The following is a 13,714-nucleotide window of genomic DNA, read 5'->3' on the forward strand; positions in this document are numbered from 1 at the left end:
GGTGCTGGCTCGAAGGGCCGAATGGCCTATTCCTGCACCTATTGTCTATTGTCTATTGTCTATTGAATGGGTGACGTTTCTTCAGAAGGGTCTCGACCCCAAAACTCTACATCACTGCCTATATCTCTTGTCTCCCTTTTTCCTGACACTCAGTCTGAAGAAGGGTCTCAACCCAAAACGTCACCCATTCCTTCTCTCCAGAGGTGCTGCCTGTCCCGCTGAGTTACTCCAGCTTTTTGTGTCTATCTTCGGTTTAAACCAGCATCTGCAGTTCCTTCCTACATAGAACAGTGCAGTTCGGGAACAGGCCCGTCGGCCCACAATGTCCAACGAACTGTATAATGTTGATAACTATATTCTGTTAAAAAAAAGTCACAAAGTGTGGGGGGTTGTTCAGCGGGTCAGGCAGCATCCTTGATCTGATGGATGATGTTTCAGGTCGGGACCCTTCTTCAGACTGTGTTTTTTTTTTCACTGAACCACTATCTGCAGTTCCTTGTTTAACATAGAAAATAGATGTAGGAGTAGGCCATTCGGCCTTTCGAGCCAGCACCGCCATTCAATACGATCATGGCTGATCATCTAAAATCAGTACCCCGTTCCTGCTTTCTCCCCATGATTCCTTTAGCCCAAAGAGCTAAATCTAACTCTCTCTTGAATACATCCAGTGAATTGGCCTCCACTTCTGTGGCAGAGAATTCCACATATTATTTTCTATACTATATTCTGCACTCTGTATCTTCCTCTTTGCTCCATCTTCTGGACTTGAGTTTCAACCGGTTGTATGGTATATCATATTTGTTTGGACAGCACGGAACACAATGCTTTTCACTGTACCTCGGTACATGCGACAATAATAACAAGCCTAACTTTAATAGCACCTTGAAGAAACTGAGGGGCAGCATGGTGGCGCAGTGGTAGAGTTGCTGCCTCACAGCGCCAGAAACCCGGGTTCGATCCAGACTACGGGCGCTGCCTGTACGGAGTTTGTACTTTCTCCCTCACGTGACCTGCGTGGGTTTTCTCCAGGATCTCCAGTTTCTTCCCACACTCCAAAGACGTACAGGTTCGTAGGTTGATTGCCTTGGTATAATTGTAAAATGATAAAACCTAGAGTGTGTAGAATGGCGTTAGTAGACGGGGATCATTGGTCGGCGCGGAATCAGTGGGCCAAACCTGTTTCTGGGCTGTATCTCTAAACTAAACTAAACTAAACTAAACTAAACTAAACTAAACTAAACTAAACTAAACTAACCTGACCTAAACTAAACTAAACTAAACTACACTACACTACACTACACTACACTACACTACACTACACTACACTACACTACACTACACTACACTAACCTACACTACACCACACACTACACTACACCACACACTACACTACACTACACTACACTACACTAAACTAAACTAAACTAAACTAAACTAAGCTAAACTAAACTAAACTAAACTAACCTAAACTAACCTAACCTAAACTAAACTAAACTAAACTAAACTAACCTAAACTAAACTAACCTAAACTAACCTAACCTAAACTAAACTAACCTAAACTAACCTAAACTAAACTAAACTACACTACACTACACTACACTAAGCTAAGCTAAGCTAAGCTAAACTAAACTAAACTAAACTAAACTAAACTAAACTAAACTAAACTAAACTAACCTAAACTAAACTAAACTAAACTAAACTAAACTAAACTAAACTAAACTAAACTAAACTAAACTAAACTAACCTAAACTAACCTAACCTAACCTAACCTAAACTAAACTAACCTAAACTAATCTAAACTAACCTAAACTAACCTAAACTAACCTAAACTAAACTACACTACACTACACTACACTACACTAAACTAAACTAAACTAAACTAAACTAAACTAAACTAAGCTAAACTACACTACACTACACTACACCACTCTAACCTAAACTAAACTAAACTAAACTAAATTACACAAAACTAAGCCAAACTAAACTACGCAAAACTAAACTAAACTAGGCAAAACTCAACTAAACTCAACTCAACTCAACTAAACTAAACTAAACTAAACTAAACTAAAAGCAGCATCATCCCTTCCCTGATTCTCAGGATCCAGACCCGAACAAGTCAAACGACTGCATCTGTTGTATCAAGGGAGGCTCTGCTCACACTAACTTCTGCCAAGATGCGAACCTCAAATAATTGAAAACCAAGTGAAAGGTTGGTTATGCAATCAAACATTTCAATGCAAACGGTGGTAGATAGATAGGAACAATTCAACGACACCACAATCACCTCTCACCGTCGCCACCTCCCCTTCTGGATGCCCCATACGTTGCATGGCGGTGGCTGAGACACAGACGGGCATGCTAACTCGTTGTCCCAAGATAGTCACTGATAAGTCCATGTGTGACACATCTCTGAGTACACGTGGCCACAGTTGCCATCTAGAAAAGCAGACAGCCAAGTTAGAAGTTAGATAACACTATCTACCTCTTTGGTGACCCTCGGACTATCTTTAATCGGACTTGGGTCCCAGTGGCTCAGCATTTCAACTCCCCCTCACATTCCCAATCTGACCTTTCTGTCCTGGGCCTCCTCCATTGTCAGAGTGAGGCCCAGCGCAAATTGGTGGAACAGCACCTCATATTTTGCTTGGGTAGCTTACACCCCAGCGGTATGAACATTGACTTCTTTAACTTCAAATAGCCCTTACTTTCTCTCTCCCTCCCCTCCCCCTTCCCAGTTCTTCCACCAGTCTTACTGTCTCCGACTACATTCGATCTTTGCCCCGCCCCCTCCCCTGACATCAGTCTGAAGAAGGGACTCGACCCGAAACGTCACCCATTCCTTCTCTCCAGAGATGCTGCCTGTCTTCCAGAGTTACTCCAGCATTTTGTATCTACCCTTGACTTTACCGGCTTTAACTTGCACTAAACATCATTCCCTTATCAAGTAGCTATACACTGTAAATGGCTCGATTGTAATCATGTATCGTCTTTCCGCTGACTGGTTGGCACGCAACAAAAGGTTTTCACTGTACCTCGGTACACGTGACAATAAGTTAAACTGAACTGGTCAGTTTAGTTTAGTTCAGAAGTTCATAAGTGAGAGGAGTGGAATTAGGCCATTCAGCCCATCAAATCTATTCCGCCATTCAATCATGGCTGATCTATCTCGCCCTCCTAACCACATTCCCCTGCCTTCTCCCCATCGCCCCTCAAGTTTAGAGATACAGTGTGGAAACAGGCCCTTTGGCCCACCGAGTCCACACCGACCAGCGATCACCCCGCACATCTTAGGGGTGTGGGTGGAAACCAGAGCACCCGGAGGAAACCCACGTGGTCACAGGGAGAATGTACAAACTCTGTGTGGGTTTTCTCCGGGTGCTCTGGTTTGCTCCCACACTCCAAAGACGTGCAGGTTTGTAGATTAATTGGCTTCAGTAAACAATCGCAAATTGTTCCTGGTGTGTAGGATCAATAGACAATAGACAATAGGTGCAGGAGTAGGCCATTCGGCCCTTCGAGCCAGCACCACCATTCAATGTGATCATGGCTGATCATTCTCAATCAGTACCCCGTTCCTGCCTTCTCCCCATACCCCCTGACTCCGCTATCCTTAAGAGCTCTATCTAGCTCTCTCTTGAATGCATTCAGAGAATTGGCTTCCACTGCCTTCTGAGGCAGAGAATTCCACAGATTCACAACTCTCTGACTGAAAAAGTTTTTCCTCAACTCCGTTCTAAATGGCCTACCCCTTATTCTTAAAATGTGGCCCCTTGTTCTGGACTCCCCCAACATTGGGAACATGTTTTCTGCCTCTAACTTGTCCAACCCCTTAATAATCTTATACGTTTCGATAAGATCCCCTCTCATCCTTCTAAATTCCAGTGTATACAAGCCTAGTCGCTCCAGTCTTTCAATGTATGACAGTCCCGCCATTCCAGGAATTAACCTAGTAAACCTATGCTGCACGCCCTCAATAGCAAGAATATCTTTCCTCAAATTTGTAGACCAAAACTGCACACAGTACTCCAGATGCGGTCTCACTCGGGCCCTGTACAACTGCAGAAGGACCTCTTTGCTCCTATACTCAATTCCTCTTGTTACGAAGGCCAACATTCCATTGGCTTTCTTCACTGCCTGCTGTACCTGCATGCTTCCTTTCAGTGACTGATGCACTAGGACACCCAGATCAAAACCATCCATCGGCTTGGCCTTTATTCCCCGTTTATTCCCATTGAAACTTATTGAAACTATACAACGCCCAAATCATTGTGATCTGCCCGGTCAATGCCTTTCCTGCATGAAGTTAACTGCAAACATTCAGAGGGAAGTGATGACCAGGGTTGGAGATGTTGAAGGCTCAGGGATTGGGAGAGGGTGAGGGAAAGTAGACACAGAGTGCTGGAGTAACTCAGTGGGACAGGCAGCATCTCTGGAGAGAAGGAATGGGTGATGTTTCGGGGCGAGACCCTTCTTCAGACTGATGTCAGGGGAGTGGGCGGGACAGAAATAAAGTGTAGCCGGAGGCAGTCAGACCGGTGGGAGAACTGGGAAAGGGGAGGGGATGGAGAGAGAGAGAGGGAAAGCAATGGCTACTTGAAGTTAGAGAAGTCAACGTTGATACCTCTGGGGTGTAAGCTGCCCAAGTGAAATATAAGGTGCTGTTCCGCCAATTTGCGCTGGGGCTCACTCTGACAATGGAGGAGGCCCAGGATGGAAATGTCAGTGTGGGAGTGGGGGGGAGGAGTTAAAGTGTTGAGCAACCGGGAGATCAGGTAGGTCTAGGGATGGTTGAGGGGGAGGGAAGGATGGTTAGACTAAGGAACAGTGAGGGAGGGGAAGATTTGGTCATCAAGGGTCATGGGATGTGGGGTGAACAGTCTTGGTTGTGGTGTTTAGGGGGAGAAGACTTGATATTTTACCTAATAATGAACGGTCTGGAGAACTTAACGAATAGTGAAAGGCCTGGATGGAGTGAATGTTGAGAGGATGTTTCCATTATTGGGACCAGAGGCCACAGCCCCAGAATAAAAGGACGTACATTTAGGAAGGAGATGAGGAGGAATTTCTTTAGTCAGAGGGCGGTGAATCGGTCGAATTCATTGTCACAGAAGACTGTGGAGGCCAAGTCAGTGGATATTTTTAAGGCAGAGATAGATTCTTGTTAGTGCGGGTGTCAGAGGTTATGGGGAGAAGGCAGGAGAATGGGGTTAGGAGGGAGAGACAGATCAACCAAGATTGAATGGCGCAGTAGACTTGATGGGCCGAATGGCCTAATTCTACTCCTATCCCTCATGACCTTATGAGTCAGGCAGCATCTCTGGAGGAAAAGAATATCATATCATATCATATATCTACAGCCGGAAACAGGCCTTTTCGGCCCTCCAAGTCCGTGCCGCCCAGTGATCCCCGTACATTAACACTATCCTACACCCACTAGGGACAATTTTTACATTTACCCAGCCAATTAACCTACATACCTGTACGTCTTTGGAGTGTGGGAGGAAACCGAAGATCTCGGAGAAAACCCACGCAGGTCACGGGGAGAACGTACAAACTCCTTACAGCAATAGGTGATATTGCAGGTCGTTTCTAGGCTGAGGAATGGTTCCAACCCAAAACGTCACCCATTCCTTTTCCACGACAGCCTATGTCCGGGTTAAGAAAGCAGACTAAACTATATAATTCCCAAGAGAGGCAAGAAAGCTTAGAGTGTTTTATTGTCATATGTCCCAGATCGGAACAATTAAATCCTTACCTTGTACTCTGTATAACACTTTAGTCTAAAGAATAATCTGTCGCTAAACAAGCTTCACAAAACAATTTACTGTTAGAATGCAAAATGCAAATAAATGTCCTGATCCAATGTTTCCTGATATTTGCTTCTTTAGAAAATTGTTTCAGATGTAACGGAGCAATGATTTTCCAGCTGCAGTGAGATATAAAATGAGTGAATCCATCTTGTCTAATTTCCCACATCGTTTTTAGCCCCTTCAGCCCACGCCGGCCAACATGCCCCATCTACCCTAGTCCCATCTGCCTGCATTTTGGCCCATATCCCTCCAAACCTGTCCTATCCATGTACCTGTGTATAGAATAACAACAACTTGGTCGGAACATCTCGTCCTGTACACTCCCACCCCATCACAACAGAGTTTTAGTTTAATTTAGTTTAGTTTAGAGGCACAGCGTGGAAAGAGGCCCTTCGGCCCACCGAGTCCGCACCGACCAGCGATCCTCGCACATTAACACTATCCTACTAGGGACAATTTTATGTCTACACCATTTTGTGTCTATCTTTGGTGTAAACCAGCGTCTGCAGTTTGCTTCCTACACGTTGCTTAAAGCCTGTTTGCCTGGTAATTTATGATCGTAGATAATGGGCCATAAAAGAGGCGATATTATGTGGAAAGTCTAATTCTGTTGGAATAATATCCTTAAATGATGCCCCACTCCCACGTCTGAAGCTATTTTTCTGTAATAGTGAATTATATCCCTGCTCCATCCCACAAACCAACCTTCCGTGAAAGCTTGAGTCATTGAGAACAACATTACAGAGGCAGAGAGTTTAGTTTTTCATTTGGTCTCGAGATACAGCGCGGAAACAGGCCCTTCGGCCCACCGGGTCCGCACCGACCAGCGATCCCCGCACACTAACACGATCCTACACACACTAGGGACAATTTTACGTTTGCACCAAACCAATTAACCTACAAAACTGGAGGTATTTATTTCACAAAATGCTGGAGTAACTCAGCGGGTCAGGCAGCATCTCAGGAGAGAAGGAATGGGTGACGTTTCGGGTTGAGACCCTTCTTCAGACCCGAAACGTCTCGGCCCGAAACGTCACCCATTCCTTCTCTCCTGAGATGCTGCCTGACCCGCTGAGTTACTCCAGCATTTTGTGAAATAAATACCTTCGAATTGTACCAGCATCTGCAGTGATTTTCGTACACAACCTACAAAACTGCACGTCTTTGGAGTGTGGGAGGAAACCTTAGGCTCGGAGAATCATAGAAGTCATTGTTACTTGGAGTTAGAGAAGTCAATATTCATATGGCTGGGTTGTAAGATGCCCTAGCGAAATAGGAGGTGTTTAGAGATACAGCGCGGAAACAGGCCCCTCGGCCCACCAGGTCCGCGCCGACCAGCGATCCCTACACACTAACGTTACCCTACACCCACTAGGGACAATTTTTACATTTACCAAGCCAATTAACCTACAAACCCGCACGTCTTTTGGAGTGTGGGAGGAAATGACTTGGATGAAGGGATTAAAAGTACCATTAGCAAATTTGCAGATGATACAAAGCTGGGTGGTAGTGTGAACTGTGAGGAAGATGCTATGAGGTTGCAGGGTGACTTGGACAGGTTGTGTGAGTGGGCGGATGCAAGGCAGATGCAGTTTAATGTGGATAAGTGTGAGGTTATCCACTTTGGTGCAAAGAATAGAAAGGCAGAGTATTATCTGAATGGTGTCAAGTTAGGAACAGGGGACGTACAACGAGATCTGGGTGTCCTAGTGCATGAGTCACTGAAAGGAAGCATGCAGGTACAGCAGGCAGTGAAGAAAGCCAATGGAATGTTGGCCTTCATAACAAGAGGAGTTGAGTATAGGAGCAAAGAGGTCCTTCTGCAGTTGTACAGGGCCCCAGTGAGACCGCACCTGGAGTACTGTGTGCAGTTTTGGTCTCCAAATTTGTGGAAGGATATTCTTGCTATTGAGGTTTACTAGGTTAATTCCCGGAATGGCGGGACTATCATATGTTGAAAGACTGGAGCGACTAGGCTTGTATACACTGGAATTTAGAAGGATGAGAGATCTTATCGAAACGTATAAGATTATTAAGTGGTTGGACACGTTAGAGGCAGAAAACATGTTCCCAATGTTGGGGGAGTCCAGAACAAGGGGCCACAGTTTAAGAATAAGGGGTAGGCCATTTAGAACTGAGATGAGGAAAAACTTTTTCAGTCAGAGAGTTGTGAAACTGTGGAATTCTCTGCCTCAGAAGGCAATGGAGGCCAAATCTCTGAATGCATTCAAGAGAGAGCTAGATAGAGCTCTTAAGGATAGCGGAGTCAGGGGGTATGGGGAGAAGGCAGGAACGGGGTACTGATTGAGAATGATCAGCCATGATCACATTGAATGGTGGTGCTGGCTCGAAGGGCCGAATGGCCTCCTCCTGCACCTATTGTCTATTGTCTATTGTCTAACCTACAAACCCGCACGTCTTTGGAGTGGGGGAGGAAACCGAAGATCTCGGAGAAAAAACCCGCTCGGGTCACGGGGGGGGGGGGGGGGGGGGGGGGTGGGGGGAGGTGTTAAAGTACCTGGAGAAAGCGGCCACATTGTCCTTCAAGGTCTGCTGTTCATCGGCTCCTGAAGAGTAGTAGTCATAGACTGCTTTGGGTAGAATACCTTCCGCCAGCTTTTCAAAGTCATCGATGCACACGGGGCTGCCGGACATTATCTCCACGCTAGCTACGAGCGAGAGGTCGATGTAGTCAGTCGGTAGCTCAATACGTGACATTGCCCTGTGTTTATCCATGCAGTTAACGTTTAACTCCCGTGACAACAGTGCGGTGTGCTGTGCAATCGATGTGGAAAGGAGGGTTAGACATAGAGTGCTAGTGTGATACAGTGTGGAATCAGGCCCTTCGGCCCAACCTGCCCATACCGGCCAACAATGTCCCAGCTACACTAGTCCCACCTGCCTGCGCTTGGCCCCCGTCCCTCCAAACCTGGCCAATCCACTATATATGTGTAAGCAAGAACTGCAGATGCTGGTTTAAATCTGGTGTTCCCTCCTGTTAAATCCATAACCCTCCAAACCTGTCCTATCCATGTACCTGTCTAATGTTGAGATAGTCCCTGCCTCAACTACCTCCTCTGGCAGCTCGTTCCATACAACCACCACCCTTTGTGTGGAAAAAGTTGCCCCTCAGATTCCTATTAAATCTTTTCCCCTTCACCTTGAACCTATGTCCTCTGGTCCTCGATTCCCCCACTCTGGGCAAGAGACTCTGTGCATCTACCCGATTTATTCCTCTCATGATTTTATACACATGGCCAACTAATAAACTAACGAACCCTCATACCCTGCCCCTCAACGTGAATACTACAGAATGATCTTACAGAAGTTCACGTTCACAAGTAGAATTAGGCCATTCGGCCCATCGAGTCCACTCCGCCATTCAATCATGGCTGATCTCTGCCTCCTAATCCCATTTTCCTGCCTTCTCCCCATAGCCCTTGACACCCGTTCTAATCAAGAATTTGTCTATCTCTGCCTTAAAAATATCCACTGACTTGGCCTCCACAGCCCTCTGTGGGAATGAGTTCCATAGATTAACGACCCTCTGACTGAAGAAGTTCCTCCCCACCTCCTTTCGAAAAGAGCGCCCTTCAATTATGAGCCTTCCTCAGATATGGGGCCCAAATTTGCTCACATGTATAAGATCATGAGAGGAATAGATCGGGTAGATGCACACAATAGACAATAGGTGCAGGGGGAGGCCATTTGGCCCTTCGAGCCAGCACCGCCATTCAATGTGATCATGGCTGATCATTCTCAATCAGTACCCCGTTCCTGCCTTCTCCCCATACCCCCCTGACTCCGCTATCCTTAAGAGCTCTATCTAGCTCTCTCTTGAATGCATTCAGGGAATTGGCCTCCACTGCCTTCTGAGGCAGAGAATTCCACAGATTTACAACTCTCTGACTGAAAAAGTTTTTCCTCATCTCAGTTCTAAGCACTGCTCTTGCCCAGAATAAGGGAATTGAGGACCAGAGGGCTTAGGTTTAAGGTGAAGGGGAAAACATTTAATAGGAATCTGAGGAGTAACTTTTTCACACAAAGGGTGGTGGGTATATAATAATAATAATAATAATATATTTATTTTATATGGCGCCTTAACACATGCACAAAGCGCTTTACAAATACAATTAACATAGAAACAAACAGACAAACAGACAAACTATCCTGACGGAAAAGCGGCGAATACTCAACGCCAGCGTCCTCTCACGTCAGGGTCCAGCAGTAGACATTAAAGAACACAAGACACACAGATACAATTTTTTACACAAAACAGCCATCACAGTGATTGCTCTAGGCATACCCTCACTGTGATGGAAGGCAAAGTCTTATCTCCTCCTCGTTCTTCTCCCGTGGCGCCACGAGGCGATCGAGGCTCCCAACCCCTTGAAGCCCCCACCGGTCGATGGAAAGTCCCAGGGTCGAGCCGAGCAGGCCGATGAAAGTCCTGAGCCCCCACCGGGCGATGGAAAATGCCGCGGCCGAGCCACGCAGGGCGATGAGAGTCCTGAGCCCCCACCGGGCGATGTAAAGTGCTGCGGCCGAGCCACGCAGGGTGATGAAGGGCCTGCGGGCGGGTTGATCGTGCCTCGTGCTTCGGGGCGGTCGAAGCTGCTACGGCTGGAGCTCCCAAAAACCGGTCGCCAGCCAGGGACCTGCGAGCTCCCGATGTTGCGGTCTGCAGGGCCCACGGCCGAAGCCTCCGAGATGGTAAGTCCAGGCCCTGCGACCGGAGTCTTCGGGGTCGATCCCAGCTGGAGGCCGCCGACTCCACGATGTTAGGCCGTTGCGCGAACGGAGATACGACACGGTAAAGGTCGCATCTCCGTTGAGGAGGAGATTTAAAAAAAGGTTTCCCCCAACCCCCCCACCACCCCCCTACATACACAGAATTAAAAATAAAACAAAATGTACATTTAACATCAACAATGACAAAAAAAACACAAAAAAAAACGGAGAGACTGCCGGTGAGCCGCAGCTGCAGAACACAGCCACGCCCCCAATATATGAAACGAGCTGCCAGAGGAGGTAGTTGAGGCTGGGACTATCCCAACGTTGAAGAAACAGTTAGATAGGTACATGGATAGGACAGGTTTGGAGGGATATTGGACCAAGCGCAGGCAGATGGGGCTAGTGTAGCTGGGACATGTTGGCCGGTGTGGGCAAGTTGGGCCGAAGGGCCTGCTTCCACACTGTATCACTCTATAACTGTACAACACCGCACTTATTTGCATACTGCTGGACTTTATACTAGATTGCACCTAGTATACTTAACCTATATGTAGTATATATATATATATATATATATAATGAGTGTATATGAATAACGTCCAGTGCAAGATAAAGCCAGTATAGTCCGATCCATGACAGTCCGAGGGTCTCCAATCAGGTAAGTAGTAATTTAGGACTAGCATCTAGTTGTGGTAGGATGGTTCAGTTGCCTGATAACAGCTGGGAAGAAACTGCCCCTGAATATCTGGAGGTGTGTGTTTTCACACTTCTGTACCTTTTGCCCGACGGGAGAGGGGAGAAGAGGGAGTGGCCGGGGTGAGACTGGTCCTTGATGATGCTGCTGGCCTTGCCGAGGCAGCGTGATGGAGTCGGTGGAAGGGAGGTTGGTTCATGCGACAGTCTGGGCTGCGTCCGCAATTCCCAGCGATGTCTCGCGGTCTCAGATGGAGCTTTACCGCGATGCCCCCCCCCCCCCCCCCGGTAAAATGCGTTCTGTGGCGCATCTGTAGAAGTCGGTGAGAGTTGTTGGGAACGAGTGATGGATGTGGTTTGAGACGATGCAATGCTCAGCATTCTACATTAAGGTCCTTCCCCAAATAAGACAAGCAGAGGTGTACAAAGGCAAGCCTTTATTAGACACGACAGAAATAAATGGATCACTAGAAATAACATCTCTGCATGGTTAAAAAGTACGCCCCTTTGTTTCCAAAAATAACAAAAAGTGTTGTGCTTAAGTGACTAATACCTTCTGCTGTACAACGGGCATGGCTAATGACGCGTTGAAAAGCTCGCGAGGAAAGTCCGTGCCTTAAATCTTTTGGTCCGTGACTTCTCCAGTTTGCTTGGCTGCCCACTGTAGCATCCACCCCTTTGAGCTTTCATGGGTCAACTCATAAGTTAACATTGCACAGCGTAAAACAATAAAACTTGTGAACATTTTTTTTTTTTAAAAGGCAAGGTGGATGGAGAAGTGCAGCAGCCATTGCACTTTGTACACATGCACCCGTCCCGGTCGAAGTGCAGAGGAGCGAGCAAAAGCTTTCAGAAGATAAGACACAAAGCGCCGGAGTTACCCAGCGGGTCAGGCAGCATCTGCGGAGAAGATGGACAGGTGACGTTTCGGGTCGGGACCCTTTCTTCACACTTTAAAGCTTCCCTCGAGTCCCGACCCGAAACGCCACCTGTCCATGTTCCTGCCTGACCTTCTGAGTTTGGTTTAGTGATACAGCACAGAAACAGGCCCTTCGGCCCACCAAGTCCGTGCCGACCAGCGAATCCCGCACTATCCTACCCACACTAGGGAACAATTTACATTAATACCAAGGCAATTAACCTACAAACCTGTACGTCTTTGGAGTGTGGGAGGAAACCGAAGATCTCGGAGAAAACCCATGCAGGTCCCGGGGAGAACGTACGGACAGTGCCCGCAGTCGGGATCGAACCCGGGCCTCTGGCGCTGCAAGCGCTGTGAGGCGGCAACTCTACCGCTGCGCCACCGTGACCGCCCCGCGGAGTTACTCCGCGCACTTTGTGTCAATCTTTGGTATCAACCCGGCGGCATCTGCAGTAGATTTTTATTAAAGCTTTCTGAAACCTCTGCACGACACGTAAACGAGGTACAGCCAATCTATGGGCAAAGCAATAAATACAAAATATAACAGGCATTTCTGCATTCATCTTACAAAAGTGATTCATCGTGGACACTTTGTCGTCTTAAAATACAAAAGAGGGGAATTTCAAAATTCAGCTTCCCTTACCCCCTCAATACAAATCCAGAAAGAAAGATTATTTTCAAAAATAGTACAAATCTTTACACTTCAAGCCTCATTTTATATTGAGGGAGGATTACCCACCCGATTATGTACAAAAAGCAAAGATTTTGTTAAACCGCTTTCTGACAAACACACAGGGCACATGCAAACCTGCCAGTATATTGCTCAAAATACATAGACGTGAAACATTTCAGAACAATGTCGTTGCATTCAATTCACAAAATCAATGGTTCCTTGGATGTTATGAATCTACCCACACAAACACACACCAAAAAAAAAGTTCTTTAAACTTAACAGACCTTTAGGAAGGCATGATGTCGGCTGATATGGTGGATGTGGAGAGGATGTTTCCACTAGTGGGAGAGTCCAGGACTAGAGGTCGCAGACTCAGAATTAAAGGACGTTCCTTTTGGAAGGAGACGAGGAGGAATTTCTTTAGTCAGAGGGTGGCGGATCTGTGCAATTCATTGCCACTGACGGATGTGGTGGTCGAGTAGAAGGATATATATTGAAGGCAGTTACAGATAGATTCTTGATTAGTACAGGTGTCAGGGGTTATGGGGAAGAAGGCAGGAGAATGGGGTTGAGAGGGAGAGATAGATCGGCCTTGATTGAATGGCGGAGTGGACTTGACGGGCCGAATGGCCTAATTCTGCTCCAATCACTTATGACCTTCTGAATTTAGTCGTGCAAGTCTTTCCTCTACTTCCTGTTCCACCCATATCCTTCCCTCTAGTTTTACATTTCTCCTCTCCACTCTTTATCTGACACCCTTGTGTCACTTAAGTTTAATTTAAGATTTGTCGCTTACTTCCAATCTGCAAATTAACTCCCCTCCCCACCTGTATCCACCCATCACTTGCCAGACTTTGTCCCGCCCCCCGCCCCATCCCTCTT

The 13,714-nt window shown here is 46.7% G+C and overlaps 1 protein-coding gene across 1 annotated transcript in view; it reads right to left on the bottom strand.

Moving 5' to 3' along the window:
- The window catches only part of hao1 (hydroxyacid oxidase (glycolate oxidase) 1), a 29,199-nt gene extending 20,705 nt beyond the window's left edge, over positions 1-8,494 (bottom strand). Inside the window, exons 1-2 of the mRNA XM_078405620.1 lie at positions 8,329-8,494; positions 2,285-2,436 (exon numbers count right to left, since the gene is read on the bottom strand). Coding sequence (XP_078261746.1) covers positions 2,285-2,436; positions 8,329-8,465 — 289 coding nt within the window. The 5' untranslated portion in view covers positions 8,466-8,494. The remainder of the gene's footprint in view (positions 1-2,284; positions 2,437-8,328) is intronic.
- Between the last annotated feature and the right edge of the window lie 5,220 nt (positions 8,495-13,714).

The sequence above is a fragment of the Rhinoraja longicauda genome, chromosome 9 (assembly GCF_053455715.1).
Source record: "Rhinoraja longicauda isolate Sanriku21f chromosome 9, sRhiLon1.1, whole genome shotgun sequence".
Lineage (NCBI taxonomy): Eukaryota > Metazoa > Chordata > Chondrichthyes > Rajiformes > Arhynchobatidae > Rhinoraja > Rhinoraja longicauda.